The sequence below is a fragment of the Pogona vitticeps genome, chromosome 3 (genome assembly GCF_051106095.1).
Source record: "Pogona vitticeps strain Pit_001003342236 chromosome 3, PviZW2.1, whole genome shotgun sequence".
NCBI classification, from domain to species: Eukaryota; Metazoa; Chordata; class Lepidosauria; order Squamata; family Agamidae; genus Pogona; species Pogona vitticeps.
Genome location: NC_135785.1, coordinates 18,896,060 through 18,922,334, shown reverse-complemented (window position 1 = coordinate 18,922,334; position 26,275 = coordinate 18,896,060). Strand labels below are relative to the sequence as shown.

Genomic DNA, 26,275 nt, shown 5'->3' with positions numbered 1-26,275 from the left:
CTTTAAGAAAAGTAATTCCTAGACAGGATTGCTACTATACTACACTTTATTATTCCAAATTATAAAGGGAAATTTAAAAGCCTCGTAAGGAGGAAACAGTTGAGAACAGGACAGATTTCTCTAGATTAATCAGTATCTTGCTATAAGTGTCTCAACAACCTCCGTAAAACTCCTGAAGGAGAGAAGAAAGAAAGTCCTTTACTATTGGCTGCAGAAACACAGGAAATCCTTTGATGCAATTAAGAGATTGGTAACCATACCTCCCAAGGGGAAGGAGCACCGTGCGTTGAGCAGGCTGAGCTCTCCCTAGCAACACTGAATCCGTAGTGTTCCAGCCAAGACCCCCAAAGGGGGTTCTACATTTGCACAGGGATGCCAAGCTGCAAACTTAGACAGAGCAAAGAAATGCTTCTACAGAAGGCAGACAGCTTCATGGGACGCTTGAAAACGCTGTCCAGTCGCCGCTGCAGCAGCACGCCATGTCTGAAAGGTAGGAGACCGAAAGTGGAAAAGTAACTTTAGTCTTCACACTATTGACTTGACACAGTTTGGAAGGCGGAAAAAAACTAGATAGGGTTACAGGATTGAGTATCTTTATAAATGCAGAGTTAGCAGCAGTTGAATGGTAGAGGCTGGGCTCTCAGGCTGTGAAAGCAAAGAAGAAGTGTGTGGCTTGTTCCTTGCTCAAGACAAATAACATCTCTAAAGGAATGGATTATTTATGAAAAGCAGGTACAGGCAGCAGCTCAAATGTGATATTAAATGTGCAGTCGTTAACGTTTATTGACAGCTAGCCTGGCGTTCGAGTTATTTATCCACCAGTAATGGTTAATTGTATGCAATATGGCTAATTCTAATAAGGGGGCCTGATATAGCATGTGCGTAGAATTGAATGCCGCACTGCTGGGATAATCATTCACTGTGTAGCCAGCACGTATGCGAAGAAACGAGTATTCATAAAATTGTTTCCAAATTGTTCTACCCAACCAGTCAAAGATCCTAACTACGCTCAGAGAAATGGTTTGTAATTTCCCGACTATGACAAAAAGCTGGACCTGGGAGTCTTTCGGCTGTGGTGTTTGGGTTCTTATGCTCATGGCAGGGGTGATCCAAGGTCAACCGAGACAGGTAACAGAATATAAGAATGACAGCAGTGAATATGTAGTGCCGTAGTGTATTTAAAGGGCTTTAAACAGGAGGGCCTGCCGTGCTCTGGTCCATGGGGTCACTAAGAGTCGGACACGATTTAACAACTGTACAACAACAACAAGGGTGAGGTAGATTTCATGAAACAAGAGTAAAACCTTCATTCCCCTTTGCAAAATTATTAGCCAATGTAGTAGAAGAATTAAAATAGCTTAGCTTGTTCTTTGCTTCTAGACTAGGTGCAAGTAAATAAAGAATAGCTAGTTATGTGGGGGAGGGGGACACACTCACCTGTTATCGTCATTTATTTGTTTTAAGCTATTCATCAGACAAAAGTTCAATAAGACAACCGGCTAAGTTCTCATTATACAAATGAAATCTCTTCTACTTTACTCCCCTCTTTCTTTCTAGCATAAACATGTTTAATTCTGTATCTATAACTGCATGTACAGCGTGTGAAATTTTCTGATTCTGTTTTTGACTCTAATCTGGTAAACAGGAAAGCCAAATAGCATTGCATATATTTGGGGTGGGGGAGAAAGTTTTAGGGGTCGGATCCTACCTCCACACTATTAGGAGCAGGCCGGGTAGGTGGGGCTCGTCAGCCATGGAGGCAGCTCATCTCGGAGAAGGAAAACTCTGATTTCAAACCTCCACTGCCTTGTGGCTATATCCACTAATGGAAAAAGGCTTCAGGAGTTAACCTTGAGGCAAAATCCAGAGCCGGAGTCCTGGAGGCAGTTTGTGTCATTCTGGCAACTCCTGGGACGTTGTTGGAACCAGTTGTATTGGCTATTTCTTTACCACTGGACTATTTCAGCAACGTGGAGAGGGGGGATTTGCTGCTTGGGTAACAGTCCATCCTCCATATTATTTTACGCAGGCTTCATGGATACTCCAGCTTCGCATATAGCATTGAAACAAAATGGGAAGTAGCAGTTACCGGTTATAAGTCTTTGCTTGATAGGTGTAGAGCATGATGCCAGGGGCTACTTCTGATGGTAGGAGAGGTCATTACACCTCACTAGGTAGCTACCACCGCTTTAAGCTATGCAGTCCCCAGCCAGTAAGGTGCTACCTCACCATGGTCTGTTTATCTCATGGGGTGCGTGGGGTTTAGGGTGAAAGCCGACAAGCAGATTGATAACCCTGCACCATGCAACAATCATAAGAAAACTTCTGCCCTAAAGTTGGGCACCTGGAATGTTCGGACAATGACCCCTGGCTTTTCCGATGACGGCCTTTCTTACAACCTGCAGGAAATAGATGACATGTGGATGACAGCTGTCATCCACATGGAAATGAGTAGACTGCAGATGGACATTGTTACCCTGCAAGAGATGAGATTGCCAGACTTGGGATCTGTCAAAGAAAAAGCTTCTCATTCTTCTGACAGGCAAACCATTGAATGAGACCAGGGAATATGGTGTTGGCTTTGCAGTCAGAAATACTCTGCTGAAATTCATTGTTCCACCTACTGTGGGGAGTGAAAGAATCCTGTCTCTGCAGCTCCACTCATCAGCGGGACCGGTCACCTTCATTATTTTATTTATTTATTTATTTATTTATTTATTTATTTATTTATTTATTTATTTATTTATTTATTTATTTATTTATTGGACTTATATACCACCCCATAGCGCTACAAGCACTCTCCGGGTGGTTTACAATTTTAATTATACAGGCTACACATTGCCCCCCCCCGCAAGCTGGGTACTCATTTTACCGACCTCGGAAGGATGGAAGGCTGAGTCAACCTTGAGCCGGCTACCTGGGATTTGAACCCCAGGTCATGAGCACAGTTTTAGCTGCAGTACAGCGATTTAACCACTGCACCAACACTGTCATCCACAACAGAAGCAAAAGATAAATTTTACGATGATCTGGCAGCTACTATCAAAACAGTCCCTGAGAGAGAGCCACTGTTCATTCTCTGAGACTTTAATGCTAGAGTTGGTGCTGATCACAATTCTTGGTCCACTTGTCTAGGCCATTCTGGCATTGGGAAGATGAACAAAATGTCCAATGCCTCGCGGTGCAGTGGTTAAAACGCTGTACTGCAGCTAAAAACTGTGCTCACGACCTGGGGTTCAAATCCCAGGTAGCCGGCTCAAAGTTGACTCAGCCTTCTATCCTTCCCAGGTCAGTAAAATGAGTACCCAGCTCGCGGGGGGGCAATGTGTAGCCTGCATAATTAAATTGTAAACCGCCCAGAGAGTGCTTGAAGCGCTATGGGGCGGTATATAAGCAGCACGCTTTGCTTTGCTTTGCTTTGCTGTTACTATAGTCTCTGTGTCATCAACATGTTCTTTAATACAAAGCTTCAACACAGAGTTTCCTGGAGACATCCAAGATTGAAGCATTGGCATCAGCTCGATTTGATCCTCACTAGTCGTTCTAGCCTTCCTAGTATTACGATCATACGCAGTTACCAGACTGCTGATTGCGATACTGATCACTCCCTGGTGTGTAGTAGAGTAAAACTGTGAAGAAAGAGATTGTATCACACGAAAAAGGAAAGACGACCATGTATCGACATCAGCAAGACTCGCGATCAAAGAAAAGTGGAGGAATTTGCCCAACCACTTGAGGAAACCCTTCCAGGCCCAGCTGATGCAAACACACCTGAACAATGGGAACCATCCTTCACCACCCTTCACCACCGGCAATGCTGGCTGGGGCTGATGAGTTGGGGAGTCCATCATCCCCTCATGGAGCAAAATTGCCTAATTGTGCTCCAAATGAACTATGCTGTTCAATTGTTCTTTGATGCAAATGTGCAAGCTTAAATAGTGCAGGCTCAGCAAGGTTTGCTACAATATAAAAACAAAACATGAGTTTGGAAGATTTGATTTTAACAAACCCTTATTTGGCTTGTGCCCAGAGGCCTAATTTTAACAATCTCAAGACGTTTCAATTGCATGTGAAAAGACACGTTTCACTTCAGAAATTGTCTGAGGTGGCTGAGTGGAGAAAGATCCAGAAGAGGTACAGGAGCCCAGCAGGTTCCTGTTAGAGCATTAGTGAAATGAATTCCTCTCTGGAAGTAGGATCTGTGATTTATGATACCAACCTATTTCTTACTGCAGGCAAAAGGAAGGAAATAACTCTGCTAAGACAGACAGCACCAGTCTCATTCCTTTCCACCCTAAATGGATGATATCATCTCCAGTGTGTCTCCCAGAGGAGCAATTTGCTGAGTCAAACCAAGGCAAAGGGCTCTCCAGTCTAAATAGAAATTTGGGGTGGTTTAAAATATGGCAAGTGATAATTGTTTTAAATTGCATCTTGCCTCTACCACTGCTGTTACTTTTAGCTTTCCCTTAGAGTTAAACTGTAAAGGGGAGGAGGTAATATACCGCATAGCTAAGCCAATGTCCGTACCTACATTGAGTTATAAAATATTACGAGGTGCTCTTATATAACCAACCAGAGCTCAGTGTCCTGATGGCTGAAATATGGTTCACCTTGAGTAACACTTTTACAGCTGCCTTGTAGCAAGTCAGATCAATGGCCAGAACCTGAGAAAACAACTTTTGGAGAGACTATACTGCAGCTGTGCTGACTGAGGAACTACAGGAATTATAGTGCAATAAGTGGTGTTTTCTAAATGATCTTTTAGCCCCATGTTGTCTGGCTGACTAGGAGCTAACATCCAGATATCAGTCAGCGTTCCTTCAATGTTCTTTTTCTTGAGAAGGTATAAATTGGGTTAAAACCGAGAATGGGATAGAATCCTGGGCAAGCCAGTTACCCTCTTGTCCACTTTTCAAGATGGAAAGAACGCCCGATTATCCAGAGTATTTTGCAATCTCTGTCCATGCATGAAGTCTTATGATTGGTAGATAGGCTGATATCTATTGATTTCCTTCAGATGAGCAAGACGCAGAGTACACGGTCTTCCTCCTTCCTTTGCCATACTCCCAACAACTTTATAAGGTAGACAAAGCTCAGAGGAAGGTATTTTCAGGCCACCCAATAGGTTTTATGGCTGAGTGGGGAAAGGAAACTAAGTCTCAAAGTCCAAGTCCTCCAATCTAACCACTACACTATGCTGCCTCTCTGCAGGAGACCAGATGTGAAACAAACAGGTACTGCAGTAGGTCTTCCATTCTACAAGTCAGATATAGGATGTTTAGTCAATATGTGAGTCAGTGGTGGGAACGTTTTTTCTTCCCAAAGGAGTAATGTGCTTGAGGCCACTAATGGCAGTCAAAGAAGTCTGTCTGTCTGGTCATCTGGCAATCTGTTTGCCTGTCTGTCACTTGCCAGGCAATCCCAGAAACCTAACCAGTTGGGAATTCTTTCCTTTGCCCAGGCTGCCTACCTTCCTCCCTTCCTTCCTCCCTCCCTCCCTCCCTCCTTTTTCTATCAGGTATTTGTCCCAACTGGCCTTTATTCTGCCTCAGAGAATTTTCTGACCTAGCTTTTGAAAGAAAAGGCAGATTTAACAAGCCATTACTTGTTATTAAGGCATCATAGTCTCAGGAAGGAACTGTTTCACAGAACAGGAGAGCTAGTCTACAATAAATACGTAGTCTATTTCAAGGTGTTTCTGTCACGTTTATATTACTTGTGCATTTTGTCATGGAGACTTGTTACATACCCTGAGGTTCTATTGACCCTAGAGCACGGTCTGAAGTACAAGATGTAGCATCATATATGAAGGTGTAAGGTCTAGGTTTGTACAGCTGGATGGGGGAGTGTTATTTGAGTATCCTCTGTAAAAGTACAATTTAAATAATTTATTTCTTTTTTTTTTACGTCCCTCTGAAAAATTGCACTTTTGCACATTATGACTTATTTTCTGTGTCCTGCAGACCAGGGTGAACAAATCACAGATCATGGTCCATGTATTATCCTCTGGTCCATTTTTTCAACCCCAGCTGCCAAATTTTTGTGGACACTCACTTTCATAACAAGGTGTGCAGGAAGGAACAACTTTTTAAAAAGCTATTTTACACCACCACCTCATCTCAAGTAGTCTTGCCATTAAGATAAAAAATTTATTTTTGCCACTCACGTTGGCACTTTTTGGCAGAAAACTGGGCAAGACAAGCAGCATGATGTAGCCTCCAGTCAGTTCAGAGGACAATATATCCTCATCTCCTCTTTGCACTGGCTCTTCTAATTATGCTCAGTGAATATAATGCCACTGTATACTGTGACCTTTAATGACATTGATGAGGCATCAAAATATTGCATCAGGTACTCGCAGTACTAGGGGGACATGATGGCGCTGTGGGTTAAACTGCAGAAGCCTCTGTGCTGCAAGGTCAGAAGACTAGCAGTCATCGTAAGATCAAATCCACGCGATGGAGTGAGCTCCCGTCGTTTGACCCAGCTCCTGCCAACCTAGCAGTTCTAAAGCATGTAAATGCAAGTATACAAATAGGTACCATCTCGGTGGAAAGGTAACGGCATTCCGTGTCTAGTCGCGCTGGCCACATGACTATGGAAACTATCTTCGGACAAACGCTGGCTCTACGGCTTGGAGATGGGGATGAACACCATGCCCTAGAGTCAGACAAGACAGAACCTTTACCTTTACTAGCAGGTCAGTTTACTCAAAGTATTTCCAAAACGTTGTGCACAGCAATGATCTAATGTAGCTATAGGGAGAGGAATAAAGCAATAAATTACTATTTTTATCTACTTGGTAAGGGGATCACATAAAAATCATTTTGAAACCCAGTTTCGCAAATCAGCCTGGTATGACAAAAATGCACAAACAAGAGGTCAGCCTCTGCATTTTGAAGAGACACTTGTCCATCAGGCTGAGGCAAAGAAACAGTCCCGAAACCAGCAAAATCAGGGAGCTGGACAGGGGACAGACTGTATTTGTCATGTGGAAGGGATTGTCACTCTCGAATTGGCCTTCTCAGCCACACTAGATGCTGTTCCAAGTCCTCTGTTCAGAGCACGTTACCATAGTCTTTCAAGACTGAAGGATGTCTAATCTAACTCAAGTCATGAATAGAGTTATGCACCAATTTATAAGGTGCTGGGTAGCTCAATGATCTAGGTATCTAGATATGTTGGGAGTTGAATTCCCCACTGTGTCTCCTGAGAGAAGATCCAGCTTGTGATGCCTTGGGCAAGCTGCACTGTCCCAGGTAGCCCCCAGAAGAAGGGAATTGTAAAAAAAAACTTCTGAGTATTCTCTACCTGGAAACCCCTGAAAAAGGTCACTATAAGTCAAAATTGACACAATGGCACATGATTATTATTCTTAAAAAAAGATCCCCTTTCTTGGTTGAGCATAACAAACAAACAAAAAACCAGGGTAGGTTACAGTCCATCAGCACCTTGGACAGCTCGCTGCAGCTGCTGATTTAAAAGTACTGTAATGCCCTGCTGAAAATTTCTTCTTGAGGGATTTCAACCATTCTTGTTCAATTGACAGGGAAAAAGTATAACATCTTAGAAAATTTCAGAGGAGGTGATTTCTCATTGGCAGAATCCTTGTTCTTACCTTTGAGGTGGCTGAGGAATGTGTTGGCCATGTTTTTCATTTCAGTGGTCTCTGTGACAGCCAACAGCCTCCTCAATTTTCCACACTTTGCTTAAAGTCCAGGGAAGCTGTCATAAGACAACTCTTCTCACAATCTCCTATGCCTCAAGGCTCAGACATAGTTTTTTCCCCCCTTTCAGATGAAGTATGCATAGCTATCGTGATAGCGATAAATAAATATGCAATTTTTAAAATCGCACAAACACACACACAGCAGTTTCTGATGTTATGGTAATCTCAAGCACATAAGAAAATATGAAGGGCCCTCAGAATGAGACAGAAAAATGGAGACATCTTTCATAGGATAATAACAATATGGGGAAACTGGAGTAAAAATTGCAGCATGGATGTATATCTGTGAAGATTCTCAGTCATACGGGTGATGTTATCTGGAAGTTGAATCATGGCAACTGGACTTCTTTCTTATTAGGTTGAAACATTTCATTACTCATCCAAGTAGCTTCTTCAGAATGAAGAATCTACTTGGATGAATAGTGAAATGTTTCAACCTAGTAAGAAAGAAGTCCAGTTGCCATGACTCAGAATAGATATAGCTTCCCCTTCATCCTGAAGCAGGGCAGAAGACTGATCTCTACAGTACAAGCAAATGCATCTTATTTATTTATTTATTTTATTTATATCCCGCCTATCTGGTCAATCATGACCGCTCTAGGCGGCTTACAGCATGAATAAAATACACATAAAATATGCAGATAAATATAAAATTATTCCATAGTGAACAATAAACAAAATCCAACAAGACAGAAAACAAACAGTAGGAAAGGGGGGGGAGGAGAACATCAGGAATTTACTGGAGGGAAGGCCTGCCGAAACATCCATGTTCTTAGTTGATTTTTAAAGATACCCAGTGAGGGAGCCGCACGAATCTCCGGAGGTAGGTTGTTCCAGAGGCGAGGAGCCACTGCCGAGAAGGCCCAGTTTCTTGTTTTTTCCTTCCGGGCCTCCCTCGGCGTCAGGCTCCTCAGGCTCACCTCCTGACTTAATCAAGTGATATGGCTAGTTCTTGGTGGGAGTAGGCGTTCCGCCAAGTATCGAGGCCCTAAACCGGTACTTGGTGGAACGGATACTTGACACCCACTGAGAAGTCCTGAGAAAGGTGTCCTGAAGAATGACGGGCACTGAACCAACATTTCTCCAAATACATGATTCTTACTTCTCTAGAAACTGAAGCCAACTTTGTAGATGCAGAGAGGTAACTGTATGGAAGGAGACTCTGCAAGTTGTATTTCATGCATGTGAAAGCCAGTGGCAGGACCAGGAGATGCACCTTCCACTGATTTGTTTGTACACAAGCACACGTGAGAAAAGGGCTCATGGGTCCTGGAACAGAAGACTGACAATAGTAGTCAGACATCCCTGATGCACAGCTTCACCATCATTACAGATTGGCCACACCTATACACAGCCCAACAATGATTGGCCAAAGGGATGACATGTCTCAGAAGGCGTAGATAATTTCTGGGGTGCAGACCAACAGTGGGTCTCACAACCTGTCAAAGGATGCATTCTCTTGTTGATGCTGTGCCATTGAATTTCAGTGCACAGTGACAGCAGCAAAATACCTGGAAATTCTTTTAAAAACAAGACGCATTGTACCTTCACCGAGGAATATGTGAAAGATTTCTGAGGGCGAAAAGGCATTCAGGATACTTCCAAATAGTGTGCTTTGCCAAAGTAACATATGATTCTGTTCAGTGCGTTCCTATATAGCAACATACCTTCTGTCTGAAGCCATTTAGTGCTTTATATTGGCCTTGCACTCTTGCTTAGACAATAGGTTCCATTACCATTCTTACTGGAGCATTTTATGGCACGTCTTTCTCTGCTCCCCTGTGCAGCTGTTATAATCATGTTTTGTGACAGATCGTGGGGCCCATAGAATAAAAGGAATGAGGCAGTGCAGAATTGGCTCTGCTACTAAAGATCAACATGAATATCGATCAAGGTATTCCTGTGTAGACTGCTGCCCACCTTTGGAGATGTTCATTTGCTTGAAATCGCAACCTTGAAAATTGCACCCTACGCAATAAAAGATAAACCAATTTCAGTGTTCTTGCCCAACAAAATAATAAATGGCAGAAACCTTTTGTGGTGCATGAAAATGCTCAGTGTTAGATTCAGTTCTACAAAGTTAAGGGTAGGAAAGAGACTGGGTGGGGGAGTCTGGAAAGGCTCCTTGGAAAGTAACAGGGTATAGACAGACTAGGGTCGGTAGAGCAAAGTGGGCCACTTGTAATTCTCCAGGTATTGTACAACAGCAACTCCCATCATTTCTTCCCATTCTCTGTTCTGCCAAGTATAATGGAAGTTGCAACAACATCTGCCAAGCCACATCTTCCCCACCGCTGAAGCACAGCATACAAGTTGACCTGGCCAGAGAGGATCCTGTCCCAAAAGCCTTATTTATTTTTATTTATTTATTTGATTTTTATACCTCCCATCTGACCAATGGTCACACCAGTTCACAAACAAAATATTATCAGAAAAGCATAACATAATCAAATGTGTGTCTCTCCTGATCTGTTCTGGCCTATTGGCTTCCTTGTCAGCCTTGTTGATCTCTTAACTGCTCCCTTCATTCCTTAAGTGGTAGGTAGGTAGGTATACTTTATTACGGTCAAAGACCAGTAAAACCAGAACAGTATAAAATAGATACATACAATTATTGTTTAGGAAAGTCGAGCAGGATAATAAAATTCCATTAAAGCATGATAAAACAAACCCTTATTTCCAATTAATAACATAATATATCCTTGATATAGATAAAACCACAGATAGTGTTGTATTAAAAATATTATATTGTCGATCTAAAATCACCTACCCAAACATCTGTTTACGAATAACCATTGCTGCAGCACAGAATTTGGCCACTTGTCTAGTAATATAAGAGGTACTGTCAGAGAGTAGCCACTTCACATAATCTTCCTCTGATCTCCCAGGAGATTTACAGATAATAGATAATAAAAGCTCCATGCGAAGATCCCGATAACAGGTACAAAAAAGAAGCACATGACCAACTGTTTCAACTTTATCACTATTACAGGGGATTCCTTAAGTGCCACTTGATGTGTTGCCTTGTGTGGCATAATATTAATTCACTTACACACAGGTCCCTCCTAACAATCTCAGCCTTTCAGCTGTTCATGCCAGGGAGAGAACCTGGGGACATTCTGCACACATTTTTTTATGCAGAATGTCTCCTAGGTTCTCTCTCTGACATGAGCAGTTGAAAGAATTAAGAGATAACTCGAAAGACCTCCATCTTAGATCTGGAAAATGCCACCAATAAAGATAGCCAATAGTGAGTCACCTCCAGGATCCAAAGCACTGTCTTTCGGTTAAGATGACCACATGCCTCTTTAAAATGAGTTAGATATTTGAAGTTATGAAATAGTGAAATTTGAAATAATGAAATAAAGAAATTATGAAAATCATTTCTGATGTTCCATCTGCATACAAAACTGAGCATGTGATTTTTGCTTGTTTATTTTTTTATTTCACCAAAACCATGCTTTCCCTTGTCCTCTTTCTTAGTGATGTGTGTGGCTATTCTACTGTCAATAACAAAGGGAGGGAAACTCATAATTTGCTCCCTGTAAAGGTTCTAGGTGGTCACTGTAGCAACGGAATGCTGGACCACATGGACCTTCAACACAGCTCTTCTATTCTAAAGGTTACTAATAAAGCTCTCTGCTACTTTAACATGTGTTCTCCTTAGTTCCTCAGGTCTGAACACGAGCTGCCTCAGATTCTGCACCTCCCATTCGTCTCCTTGCTCTGATCTCAGTGATATAGACACCCCTTTGCCTGTCTTATCATCAAGGAACAGAGGACTACACCAGCCCAGCTGTGATTCTGGCATTGCCTCTCCAGTAAGCATTCTGGTTCTGGTTTCTCTGGAAGAAAGCAGAGATTGATGGTAACCTCATTACTAGCACCTCACTTTTAGCATCTCCCCCACCCTCCTGTTCATCATGACATTGTTTATAAAGCTGATTACAGCAAGCAACACTAGGACAAAATGAAATGAAAGTTATAGCTGGTTTGATTTCCCAGCACATACATTGTACAGTGGTGCCTCGCAAGACAAATGTCTTGCAGGACAAAAAACTTGCAAGACAAATGGTTTTGGCAATGGGGGAGTTGATGACTCACATGACAAATGTTCCTATGGCCATGTTTCGCAAGATGAATGTTTTCCGTTTTTTGTTTCTGCCTCATGTTTGCTGATTTTTAAATGTTTTTCTATGATGTTTAAAAAGTTGAAGTTTTTTGACTGAAATTTTTAAATCATCTGCACAATATGTATGGCTTTGAAGAGCACTTAATAAACCCTTTGTAAACCAAATTTGACTTTGTTCTGATTTTTTTTTTTGCCCATAGGAACGCATTAATTAGATTTCAATGCATTCCTATGGGAAAACAAATTTCGTAAGACAAATTTTTTGCAAGGCAACATTAACTGCGGAATGAATTAAATTCTTCTTGTGAAGCACCCCTGTACAAATCAGCTCAGATCTGAGGGTCAAACTGGGTGAGGTACAAATCACTCTGGATCAAGCTGAGATACATTCAGAAGGTACCATGGATGTAGCACAAACAGTTTGAAATGTTTCACTGCTTGCACAAGGAGGTATCCATAAACTTCTTTTGCAAGTCCTAAGTTGACTAGTTACAGCAGAGACCTCAGCTTGCATTCTGGCAATGCTTGCATAAAAAACAAATTCTCTTCGTTCATTTACACACATTCTCTTTAGCTGGTCATCTTATTTGTCTGGTTCAGTTTATATTCCACTACCCCCTTCCTCTGTTTTCATGCAGCCGAGGCAACTGACAGCTTGTAAGCAATTAAAGCAAGATAAAATCACACAGTAACTAAGGATGATGATAGCAGTCGTACCATTAGTAACAAAAACAACAGCAGTTCATTGAAATTGCTGTAGAATGTGTTCCACAAATGTATTCCATGCAGTCAATCTCCACAGAGCTTTTAGCAAGCTCTTCATGAATAGGCGAGTGAGTTGTGTTGATCTCACTGAAATGTACAACAGCAGTTATTCTGTGCTGGGCTTTAGACTGCCTTTTCTTCATTTTTCAAAGCTCTTCACATCTGCAAATTGCAACAAGCCATGGAATTGAATTTAAACCAAGCCATGAAGCTGAATTGAAACAAAATGGCAGGATCTTTACTTCCTTTTTTCCCCTGGCAGTTTTTTAATTTTTAAAAGAAATGATGTTTACCTATCTTTGGATCATTTAAATTTATATGCTGTTTGTGGTTTTGCTTTTTTTTTTTAAGGGTGGGGTGTTACACTTTAAATACTCTTATACACTGGTCAAAATCCTGTTGCACAGTTCACAGTGATGGATCTAAATTGTGGGCGTTGATGTCACCAATAGGGGGAGATTTTTGATAATTAAAGATTTCTCCTTCTGCCTTGTCATTCTCATGAACATTCTCAATGAAATGGAGTACTTCCCCATCAGCAAGCCCTAAACAAAAGGAGAGCGTTTTTAGTTTCCAAAAGTCTCCCCTCATGGTGGACATCATCACTCATCTGAAAGCACTAACTTATGCAACAGGATTATGGACACTCTAATATTTGTAAAACTCTAGCAAGAAGAAGGTTGTAGCTTTGTGGTTGATCACAACAACCAGCCAGTCAGCACCATACAATACATCCTCTTGTCCTGACGAAGAAAGGATATAACACTGGGAGTCACAGAACAGCCAGCCAACCAAAGGGGTGCATAGCTGTATCCTGAGAAAAAGAGATGGCTTGCCTATCAGAACTGCACAGATCTATCTTCTGCTGAAAAACATAAAGGCTTCCTTTGAGCTCTGTCTGAGTAAGAAGATAGTGGGTGAGTCCAAAATGTGATGCATCCATAATGGGCTTACTACTGAAATTATGTACCTCTTTGTATGTGTTTCCATCTACTGAAATCAATAGTCTTATGTACACTTAACACTGTGTTGGCCTGTGGCCCATCAGTCTAGCCTTCCTCTCTTGGCATCTCCACCTCAGACATCTCCTGCAAGGAGATCTTTAAAGGGACCAGTATGAATAATGGAAAATGTCTTGGCCCAGGCAGCAGCAAAAGTAGCTGGAACATGTACTTCCATCTGGATTGCATCCTTCTTAAATATTTGGAGTTTTGTTTCCATGCTTAGGGAACCAAAAGTATTGAAAAATAGATAATGTCCTTTGAGATCCAAGCAAAACCAAAATTAAAACAAGAATGAAAAACTGCCATTTTTTTCTGTATTTTTAAGGAGAAAGGTGCGGTAAAAATATTTTAGATAAGAGAAATAAATAAGTCAAGCAGAAGGGGAAACCGAACTTATTTTCCTCTTTCCTTTCCAGCTTCCATCTGATTCATTCAAGTATCTCACCTGGCATGAATTAGAAGAACATGATGTTCAAGGGAGTCAAATTCGCTGTCCTCGAGTGAGAGAAGGTATTCAAAAGTATCTGTTTCGTTGCTCAATACCGGCATGCAGTGGCAAAAGTCTGTGTTGTTGATTCATCATAGAGAGGTTCTTTGCTCTTGGACTAGAAATCCCAGAAATCATAGTCAGTATATCTAGTAGTGAAGGCGTCTGGGAGTTTTAGTCCAAGAACATCTGGGGACCCAAGGTTGGGAACCACCGCTCTAGAGCACAGGTAGGCAGCATGTGGCACTTCATACACTGTTGGACTACGACTCCCATCAGCCCTGACCTGCAGAAACAACAGCAAGGAATGTTGAGAGTTGGTATCCAACAACTGGAGGACCACAGTTGACCACCTCCTGAGTGTATCTTTGTAAAACCACCGCAAACCTCCATCAGACTCATGTTACAATGTACCATGTAGTTCAGTCGTGCTAGAAAGATATAGCATAATGCTCAAGAGCTGATGGAAATGAAAGTTATCTGGGAAAAACACTCATCAAAATTGTTTCCCTTTTGTGGTTTTACTATCTTACTAGACCGTAAGTGTGCTAAACTCACTTTTATCCTTTAAAAAGTAATCGCCATAACATTTTCTTCAGCATTCTTTAAAGAAATCTAAAAAGTTTCTGGTACTGTAGTGTGAAATCTTATTTAAAGTTAAGCCGTCCATTAATTGATTTGTTAATTAAACGGCGGCAGGTAAACCAGCTCTAAGACTGCTGCTGAGATAAAATACTATCCCCACAGTTATGAAGTATGAAGGACAGAATAGGACAAGAACAATCAAACCTTAGCAAGAGAAGTAATTTGGTATGAGAATCAGTTGAAAGAATACCCATTTGTTTTCTTGGCAACTGTCTCATCTTTTTCTCCTGAAAAGAATCTTGAAAGCAATCTGATATGGCCAATAACGTTTGCAGAGGCTCATAGTCTCACAACTTTCCAATTCACAACTAGCATTTTCTAATACACAAATGCTCACTAGTTATTCCAAATTCATCTTCCTTGAGATTTAATTTTCCACCAGGTCTGATGTTTACAACTGCAGACAAATAATAAATATGAGAAAGATTGTACAAGAAAATCCGCTAAAATCCCCTAAGCCTATAGAATTCAGAAAGGCACTGTTACAAAACCATGAAGACACAGAAAAGTTTTGCATCTTGTTTTGTATAATAATGAGTATGCGCTTACCTGTGAATAAGCCCTATATAACTCCACAGAGCTCATGTCTAACTGCTCTGTTTTAAAAAGATGGTTATTTGACAGGTTCATATTGTGTATACATAAGTGTACTTTTCATCTGGAAAAGAGGTTTTGCGAATTTTTGTATTATCTCAAAACAAAAACAGAAACCATCTCTGCAAAATATTTTTGGCCTGAGTTTGCAGGGAAAAATATTGTCTGGTATAGATAATAAAGACCTTTTCAAAGCAGTTTGAATTCTTTTTAAAGCTATTGTTCACTAAAGCTGTTACAAGCAGTCCTCTATCATGAACAGTTATTGATTCCTAACAGGCAACACAGGTGGCAACTACAGGGTCAAATACCACAGGATTTGCTCTGCTTATAAAACTGGAGAATTGGTCGTATTTTTTTTATTGACCACATGATGTGAAGGCTTATTTGAATTGGTCCAGCCCTTTTTGCTCCCAAAGTGGCTCCCCCCCACCCCGCTGCTTGGGAGCGTCTACTTTTTCAAGCCTGAACAATACAAATGGGCTTTTCCCCATGCGATTTAGCTGTGATACATTCTTGTAAAGACAGTGACCGTGTCTGTAAGTCATGTTTCATGTTTCAGTAGGCAGTTAGGATGCGATTTCAGGACCAGGGGAACACTCTCTTGCCTTCTCTCCTCTTTCCTGATTGACATTTATGAGATTAGCACTAGATCACCCTATTGCCTTCTTACTGGGTCCTCATTATTATTATTTCCCATATTTATGCCCCATAAAAAGATTGGCAGAGGCGGAACCAGAGAAGGAAGGAAGGATCAGCAGATGCAGGACCAGGGGAAGGAAGGAAGGGCTGGGTAGGCTGGAACATGAATCACATTGCATCCAATATGAGCAGTGAATCCCTGAATAAATCTGCAACCCCTGTGGGAGCACTGACTGTGATTTCAAAGGTAATATAGGCTGCAAATCAAATACCTAGCTACAAAACCAAATCACTCTGATTTGGGTTTCCAGTGTAGTTGTACCCGCATTATGGATAAAGACATTGGGACAAAATATGGCTGCAGACCTAGCCATCAGCTGTGTCCCGCACCTACTTTAGCAGTACCATTACAGGTCCCAACAATATCACATACAATATCAGGAGCTCACTTACTTGTTCGTCTTCTATGTAATATATGCCACCCTCCACCAATAGTCTCTCACTGCTTTCCATGCAAAGCAGACAGGACAGTATCTGTGCAAGAGAATAAACAGATGAATTTGACACAAGACATGGCAACATGCAGAAGCCAGTGTGAGAACATTTCAGTTTCCTGAGATAATCTGTTGCTGGATCTCAAAGTTGTTGTAGAAAAAAAGAATTTTAAAAAGGGACATTTCAGGCATAAACAGGTAAAATGGGTTACATTAATAAATTCTGTTTAATAGAGGATTAAATTAAAGTTGAGTTATTCTAGCACACTATGTATGTTAATTGTCTGCCTTCCTCTAGTGTCTTGTAAATAACTGTGCACGTTTTTAGAGTTGCCCTTTCACTATCTACTTTTCATGAAAAGTGAAGTTCTCATTCTCAGGTCCTGAAAACTCATGCCTCTTCCTATTACTAGAACTGCCAAGATACACGTAATTAGCTCTCTGCCTGTGTTAATAGGCTATGGTGGAAGCACATTACCCAGTATTTATACATTATTATCATTTCATTTAGTCCCATTTTCCCCCACTTAAAAACTATGCACACAGCTGTGGGTCACATTTGTGCTCCGTACATGAGGAAGTGGATTATATCCATGAAATCTCACAATGAAATAAAAGTGCTAATCTAAAAGGTGTCGTCATTCTTTTGTTTATGTATCTTTTTGTTTGTTTTTTTGTTTGTTTGGTGCCATTGTTATTGTTTAACATCATTATGTTTCTCTAGACCTAAATCTCCTTGAAAAATCTAGGTATAATCCATTTTGCTTTCTCGACTTCTACATTTTGAAATGTTCTCTTAACATTTAGGGTTGTTGAGCACAGCTTATAAGAAAGGCATGTAAGGAGAGACATGGTAGAATTGTATAAAATTGTGGTATGTGTAGAGATAGTAGATGGGTTAGGATCCATTCTCCCTCTCTCATGGTAGAACTAGAGGGTCATCCACTCAAGCCGAATGATTAGAGACTTCAGGGACAAGATAGGAATGTTTTTCTTTGTGCAGAGCATAGTTAACCTATGTAGTTTGCTGCCACCAGATGTGACAATGGTTGATAAATTGGATGTTTTTTTTAAAAAGGGATTGGACAACCAGTGGATCATGAAACTACAAAAATCTCTTTCCTGTTGTGGTGTAAATATAATCCCTTTACTAACAGAGGCAGTGTGACTCTATATCAGCTGTGTAGAAGGGCGAGTGCTTATCCTGCTTGTGGCAACTGGTTGGCCACTCTGTGAACAGAATGCTGAACTCAATGAGCCCTTAGTCTGATCCAGCAGGGCCCTCTCATGTTCTTAATTTATACAAGGAAATGTGTAATATTGGAATGCATATTTCCTAACAGGACCTTCTGAAGAAGAACGGTTTTTCAGAGGGGAATGTCACACTCTGTATCCCAGAAGACGAGTGACAGAGAAAGAGAAATGGGAACAAAGACTGCAAGAAGACTGGGAAAACTGTGTGGTAGGAAATCATTTTTTTAAAATTTAGAGTTCCTCCAGTTTGTGTGTGCTCTTAGGTTGGTGACGGAAGAAGCAAAGGTGCCTCTTCTTCCCTCACAACGTGCCTCTTCTTCCCTCACATTGTGCCTCTTCTTCCCTCACAACATGCCTCTTCTTCCCTCACAGCGTGCCTCTTCTTCCCTCACAACGTGCCTCTTCTTCCCTCACAACGTGCCTCTTTTTCCCTCGCCAAGAAGCTAAAAGCAAATTTCAAGTGGGGTGATTAGACCTGTGATGATCACTGGAACAAAGGAAAAGCTAATTGCCTTGGAGAGAGAGAACAAAAGGAGTCAACAACCCTTGTCCGAACCAGGGGAGCCTCACAGCAATGCCCTGAGGGCTCCTTTTATTGACTTAGCATGACTACACGATATGTTTATGAGAGAAATAGGGTAGTGGTTACCTAATCATTAACTAGGATAGGCTAAAATAACTCTTTGATCTTATGGTCTATCTCTAAGCGGAAGGGCAAAAGAAGAGCCTATCCCGCCTCTTGGCCCCTGCTGCATCCTGTCAGGAGTGTATGCACTTCACTGAAACAGAATCACAGCCACAACCTTAGGCAGGAGTTTCCCACAGGACCCAGTAAATGGTAGAGAGGGATGTTTTCTCAGGATCACTTCATACATTGAAACTGGAATTGCCTCACCCCAGCTTCTTCCCAGTAATTTAAGAACATGTCAGAAAATCCATTTGCTATGTCTAATATATCCCAGTCAAATATGGTGCACCCTTCACAACAAAGACCCAGTTCGTAGAGGTAGATTGTGACACTGTTCCAATAGCTGGAAATTATTTATTATATATGAAAGAAATGGGTGACAGCCTCTCATGACTTAACCATCACAATTGCACGTAATTTTGTGTGTGAAATGAGTTAATCAACACCTTCAAGTTTCTGATTCAATTCATTTTGCACCACTCCAAATTAATTCACACCTTTTGTCCTTCTCTTTCCTGATGATGTCAAGTTCCTCACTAGCAACAGTAGATGGTGAACAGATATGATGCTAAAAAAATAGAGTACCTATAGATTTCTTCACAACACAATGGAAAGTTCCAGATCGTTCAGCAAGGTTGGAAAGAAAAACATGTTTGTCATCATGCAGAGGTAGCTAGCTGCATTGACCATAATTTGAATTCCAACAGCTGTACTTTGGTAATATTTTTGTTAAGCCACTCTCATTAGGCCCACTAATAAAGGTCTTCAGGTACAAAGTTTAAAAAGTGGTTTAATGTTAAACCTAATTGCAGAACCACCTGGCATGCTCGGGCCAAGGTTTCAAATCTTTAATTGAAGACACAGCACACAAAAGTTTTTGGAAAATGAATAATAAATGGCAATTGTTTAAACTGATTACAGTGGACAATAGCATTTGTTCAACATAAGGTATCAGATCCAAACAGCAGACAAACTGCCAGCTCACCATTGTATGTACCCAGCCCTTTCGCTGGATTCCTTAGGGAATGGGAATGAAGAGGCCATCCCCACTCCCCGTGCAAAACCACTAGATAGAACCCACTACCATCTGCTGTTGAATTCCAGAGCATCCACATCCCATTCAACTGCAAAATTTGATCCTATGCACACAATCAATGATGCATCCCCTGCACTGTCCCTGAGGTGAATTAACAATGGCATACATAATCCATACACACACAAAAACTGTTTAGTCTGTATTCATGTGCTACCCACACTGCAATAGGCTCATCCTGAACCATATTCACGGAAGGGAGGGACGATGGCTGGATAAAGTTCAAGTGAAGACTAAGCTGAAGTCAAAGTAAAGATTAAGCCAGGGAAGACTAGGGAAGCCAATATGTCCTCACAGACAGTACAGAGGGGAAACGCCTCATCTCAAATCTGGCTATAGGAAGCACCACCTTCCAGACAACTCAGTGATCATCTGATTGGCCGGCAGATATATGGACTTTCCAAGTGCTGATGTAGCCATGGAAGATGGGGGGAGTCAGCTAGTGTTAGGGAAGAAGGAGAGGAAGATTCTTCAGCCATGCTTCTACTGCCCATTACAGGATGTCCCAGAATGGTTTAAACTTTTTTTAATCTAAGTATCTTATCTCTAATCGTTTTCAGTCAACAACAAGAGAACACAAGCTTTCCCTATCAAAATAGACTATTGTAATATTCTGTCAAGATGGCAGCCAAGTTGTGCTTGCTCAGGTCAAATCAGACACTCATTTTTCAGCTAAGTAAAATGAAAAATTACTTTGGAGGTAAATCAGATCAAACAGTGATTTAGTTTTAATAGAGGAGAAGAGACGATAGTTTTTTGCTGAATGTATATCCATCAATACTTCCTTTGGAGGTCTTTGCCAATGAAAATCTGTTCCCTCTGGCAAAATCTGGTACTTTATGAATTAGGTTTTGCCCCAAATACATCCTGTGAAAGAGATTCAGTGTGCAAAGTATTTCAGCTGATGGTTAAAATCAATTAACTAAAAAAAATTTATTTCTGTATTGCCCAACTCTGTCAGGATTTAAATCTTTCCTATCAAGATTTGGGAGACCTTTACCAGATAGAGAACTGTAAAAGAATTCTGCGTCGATTAATTCGAGTGGAGAGACTTTGGTTGGTGGACAACTCATTGTCAGATCTAAGTGCCATATGCTTGCCAAGGTAATTTTTCTTTTTTAATTATCAGGATTCTCCCAAGTATTAACTGAGTCAATGCCAGTGCTATGGATGTTTCATGTATTTGCAGTCACAGTTGTAAATGTTAACCAGAGAGAATGTCCCATTTATGATAGTAGACGAAGCATTCTCTGTGTTTTGGAAAATTGTGGTTTTTTTTAATTTAAAAAATCCTAATTGTTTGAAGTTGGTCTTTCTTTCCCCCCTCTGTTTCTGATGTATGATAGGATGTGTGCTTATGCATTTTACAGATGCAAAGAACTGAAACTCAGCAAAAATCATTTTACATCATTCAAACAGCTGCCAAAACTACCCGTGATCCAACATCTGTCCCTAGAGGAGAACAATATTGAGACTTTGGATGGATTGTCAGACTTAAGACGCACTCCACTACAATCTCTTGTACTCATGAGGAACCCCTGTGAGTTTCATGAAAACTACAGGCAACTGTAAGTTCTTGCCTACTGTTGAAGTGTGTTTAGACAACAAAGTGTCCCTAGGTGGGCATCGTTTGCATTTGTAAACATGAAAAGATGATGCAAAGCACTTATTAGAGATGCTTCAGGCCACATTCTCAACATGGTGAGACCACATGGAGCAATGATTGCCAAGCTTTTTACCAAGCATGCCTTTTGCCATGGTAAAAGGTAAAGGTTCCCCTTGACAATTTTTGTCCAGTCATGTTCGACTCTAGGGGGCGGTGCTCATCCCCGTTTCCAAGCCATAGAGCCAGCGTTTTGTCCAAAGACAATCTTCCGTGGTCACATGAGCAGTGCGACTTAGACATGGAACGCTGTTACCTTCCCACCGAGGTGGTCCCTATTTATCTACTTGCATTTGCATGCTTTCGAACCGCTAGGTTGGCAGGAGCTGGGACAAGTGACGGGCGCTCACTCCGTCACGTGGATTCAATCTTACGACTGCTTGGTCTTCTGACCCTGCAGCACAGTTCTGCGGTTTAGCCCGCAGCGCCACCACGTCCCTTTTGCCATGAGCTCTGCTTAAATGAGAAGAATTTCAAACCATTGCTTTCTGTGTCATCTAAATCAGGAAACTGGTTAATCTGGGGCTTCCTGGTTTACCAACACTGAGCAAAAAGGAAGGTACAAAGCAGCTAATTTCAAATTACTTTGGCTTAATAAGTTAAGAGATCTCACAGCTGAAGTGCAAGGCTGATCCTAATATTAACCAAGCTGAGGCAAGTGGCTCTGGCAGCAAAACAGTAGAGGCAGCAAAGGCCCCATATTTTGGCTGTTGCACCTAGCTTGAACTCTGATGCACACCCACAATCATGCACAGAACCAGCAGCAATGGCAGTTCTTATATGCCATCAAAATCTTACCTTGCTCCCTCTATCCTGCACCTGTCTGTTCACCAGCACAGACAGCAGGTGGTTTCATCAGTAAGACCGGCCTTCAAGGAATTTGTCAAATAATTGTTTTTGCCCTTTGTCCCATAGTACCTTGCCTGCAAGACTCCCTTGAAGCCAGGTCTTATTAGAGAAACATCTCGTGTCACTGAAGCAGAGTGCCATAAAACTAGTGAACCAAGACCAGTACTTCTTTTGACAGCCCAAGAGAACATCACTACCACTGGTTCGATCACAGCTTGAAATTGCTTGTTTCATGAACTACAACTCCCAGAATTGTAGTCTAACAATTAATTTCTATGTATTCTCGAAGGCTTTCACAGCCAGGATCCAATGGTTGTTGTAGGTGTTTCGGGCTGTCTGGCCGTGTTCTGGAGGTTTTTCTTCCTAACATTTCGCCACTCTCTGTGGCCGGCATCTTCAGAGGACTGACTCCTGTCCTCTGAAGATGCTGGCCACAGAGACTGGTGAAACGTTAGGAAGAAAAACCTCCAGAACACAGCCAGACAGCCCGAAAAACTTATAACAACCAATTAATTTCTAGTTCAACAATTAATGTTTCCAAGGCCTGTGTAGAAGACCTTGAAGTCACATAACAAATGGAGGCCCCGTTCCCAAGCCACTATGCATATTATCATACAATCATAGAATAACAGAGGTGGAAGAGGGCTATAAAGCCATTGAGTCCAATCTCCTGCTCATTGCAGGAATCCAAGTTGAAATGTATCTGACAGGCGATTGTCTAATTTTCTCTTGAACATCTCCAGCATTGGAGTGCTCTGCGCTTCCCAAGGTCATTGTTTCCATTATCGTACTGCACTAACAGTTAATAAGTTTTTTCCTGATATGCAACAGAAATCTGGCTTCCTGTAACTTGAACCCATTGTTATATATCCTGCAGTCTGGGATGATTGCAAACAGATCCTGCCCTTCCTCTGTATGATAATTTCTCAAGTATTTGTAGAGTGTTAATCTCCTTTTCTCAAGGTTCAACATGCCTACTTTCAGTCTTTCCTCAAAGTCAGTCAACTTATTTTGTCACTTTTCTGGATAGTATAATAATAATAATAATAATAATAATAATAATAATAATAATAATAATAATAATAATAATAATAATAATAATAATAATAATAATAATAATAATAATGTAGAAGAACTTACTGTCCATGCATGCCAAAACAAAATCTTGTGGAAGCCGCATCACTCTGCCAAATTTAGAGCCGGATAAACCTTCTGTGGTCATCTTGCCACTCCCATCCCCAAAGTCCTTGAGAGCAGCACTACTGCCAATCCACTGTCCAAAAACCCTCTCAGAATGCCTGAAAAGCATTGCATACCATTAGCTCTTATGGCCTTTTTGGAGAAGAAATTATGCCCATCAGCTTATGGCTAACAGGAGAAACTCTGGCAAACAAGTGGTGGGAATTTCCTGCCTCTCTTTTCACTCTCAGAAAATCTTGGAAATGGGGTTGCAAAATGTGGGGTACTTTAAATCACTACTGTGTCTTTTAGTCACACCATCTTCATTTGCAGATGTGGTGGTGGTGAAGAATCATAGAATCAAAGGGCAAAATCTTCTTGCTTAGTGTAGTCAATCACACTAAAGCAGTCCCATTGAATTGGTGGAGATTTGGGGACTCAGCTCCTCCAAAAATCCCATTGTGTTGTAAGTTTCTGTTAGAGTAGGCCCATTTAAATCAATGGAACTTACAAAAGTTGACTCACCAAATCCCCATTGTGTCAATGGGCCTACTTGAGTGTAATTTACTTGACTAAACAACAAGATCTTGGCCACAGAGTCATAGAACTGCAAAAGACCATTGTACCCAGCCTCGTCTCAATGAAGGAAAATTTGCAGTTAAAGCACCCCTGATACATCCAATTTCTTCTTATAAATCTGAAGTGAAGTGAACAGTGTGGGCTGTGGGAACAATTGCTCGAACCAAAGTACGGTAGGCCCGCTGAATCAATGGAAACGTATTTAAGCGCCACTGATTAAATGGGACTGCTCTAGCAAGGAGTAACAATTTGATTTAGACCAGTAAACTTAAGGTCAACTGTATGGGATAGTGGAAATTTTAATCTGTTCTTAAATTTTGTTTCCTTGTAGCGTGTTCTGTAGCTTGCCAAACCTGAAAGTGCTAGATGGAATTGTGAAACTGCCAGAAGACTCTCCCTCACCAGAAACAAGTTTTCACTCTAAAATATGCACCATACTATAGCATTATATTTTCTGTGATGGGACTAAGTGAACTGCCACAATTAAAGGAATAAATCCCATGAATATACAAGTCTGTTTCTGGACATACAGATCGGGATCAAGCTGGAGTTCTTGCCGTGCCAAAAAAAAAGTCCAAAATATCCATTGCGGGGGGGGGGGGGGAGCAAGAAGAAACAACAAATTGTGCTATCTCACCATGGATATTTTTGTTCTGAGTGTGCGTATCTTTGTTCTAAGTCATTTCTACTCCCTTGGGCTCATGGAATTCTTTCTTGTGTTTACATTCCACCAAGAAATGCAGAGAAAGGCTAGTGTTCCATTTTTATCTTCAAATAGCCATGTGAGGTAGGCGACCCTGAGAGATTATGTCTAACCCATTTTCACAGGGATCCTGTGAGTTTCATGGCTAAGTGACGATACAAAGTCGATTCTTTCTGCCTCTCTCTGACAGCATCCCATCCCGTGAGAGGGCACCAAGATCTTTCAGAATTTTCAAAATGGGTTGTTAAATGGCAGAAATCTCTTCCCCTTATTTAAAAACAAACAAATTGAGGCCTGATTCTCACAGATTTTCCAGGTTGTTTATCTTTCAGCAGGATGGAAAACTTGATGTAACCCAATTCTATTACACAGTGGAGAAAAATGCGAGATTGACCAAATATCTGAACAGGAACAAATCTGCAGTCTTATTATTCTCTCTACCCTTTCTACCCTTGCCTCAAAAATGGGACTGGGGTGGGCGTATCTTTTATTTCTTTAAAAGAAGCCTGCTCCCACCTAACTTATTTTTGCGCGGGGACAAGATGCAAAGAAATAAACATCCAGACTCTTCAAGATTCGTATTTTTACAACACATTGATAGAAACCCAGACTTGGATTTTTCTGTTCATTTCTATCTTTGCTTTAGCAGTGAAGATTTCCCATGGTCTTCTTGCTCCCTTGATGTCATGCACTAACAAGGGCTTTGTGAGTGAGGCAGCCCCAGACAATGACTATTTCACCTCCACCTTCCTGCCACTGGTTCCAGATAAAGCTTAAAAATAACTTTAAACCTGATCTCCTTTCAGAGGCAGCGCCTGCTGTAGAGTGTGCATAATCTTAAAACAAGCAGACAAAAATTACAGAAGCATTATTTTGTTTAGATGCAAATGTGCAGACTTAATAGACTATTAACCAATTACAAATCATCTGACAAATTTTCTTTGAATCCATGACCGTCTCCTCTCATAGTACTGGAGAATGAAACTGATGGGTAACTTGTTCACAACAGACGACGCATAATAAAGTTATGAAATTTCTCCCTAGTTCTTTTTTTAGAAAGGTATCTTTTTTAACGAATCAGGGAAATGCACAAGGGGTAGGTATGTTTATGACTATTTCCCATCACAGCTAAATGAAAGTTCAAGGGCAACAGACGTTTGATTCCAAATGTCAGGAAGTACCCAATAATTCATATGAATGTGGAACATGCTACTGTCAGTCACAATAGCTGTAAGCCTGACTCAAGATATTTTGCTCCCTGTGGCACAGGACAAAATGATTCATGTGAGTTTGGGCTTGGCCCTCTGTGCTGTTGGCTGGATCCTGGTGCCCTTGCCCCCTGCTGTTGAAGGCAACCGTGCACAACCTGGATCCTGACACATAAATAACTTAGTAGATGGTTTATTCTGTTAATTATTGTTTGTCTGCCTTCCCCCCCCCCTTCATTTCTTCTAGTTGGGTGTTGAGGGAATGCATTTAAAAAAAAATAAGAAAGGGAGTCTAAAATAAAAACAAAACCTCCAAAATACTCAAATTAATTTTAACTCCCAATAATGAGGAAATGGGACGAGCAACATTATTTAATACATGGAAAGATGACCAAGAGGGTATTGGGATACCCCCTTATCCCTCCAAATAAACCTGTTACCTGGAATGTAATAAGATAAGGTGTCATCAAGTCAATTCTGACTTGTGGTGACTCTTTTCAGAGTTTTCTAGGTTGAGAATACTCAGAAGTAGTTTTCCATTTCCTTCTTCTGGGGGCATCCTGG

General features: G+C 41.1%; 1 protein-coding gene across 1 annotated transcript; it reads left to right on the top strand.

The window, feature by feature from the left end:
- Positions 1-288: 288 nt before the first annotated feature.
- On the top strand, positions 289-24,305 carry LOC144587941 (uncharacterized). The gene is made up of 7 exons (XM_078389684.1): positions 289-490; positions 11,400-11,553; positions 14,050-14,143; positions 17,839-17,957; positions 20,492-20,634; positions 20,901-21,098; positions 24,132-24,305. Exons 1-7 carry the CDS (start codon positions 480-482, stop codon positions 24,241-24,243), a joined length of 831 nt encoding a protein of 276 aa, XP_078245810.1. The 5' UTR covers positions 289-479; the 3' UTR covers positions 24,244-24,305.
- Positions 24,306-26,275: the final 1,970 nt, after the last annotated feature.

Bases quoted from the DNA above. Each gene is read 5' to 3' on its own strand.
- LOC144587941 (XM_078389684.1), top strand. The intron at 14,144-17,838 runs GTATTCAAAAGT...ATTTCCTAACAG, and splicing joins CTGTCCTCGAGTGAGAGAAG to GACCTTCTGAAGAAGAACGG. The intron at 21,099-24,131 runs GTAAGTTCTTGC...GTTTCCTTGTAG, and splicing joins CATGAAAACTACAGGCAACT to CGTGTTCTGTAGCTTGCCAA.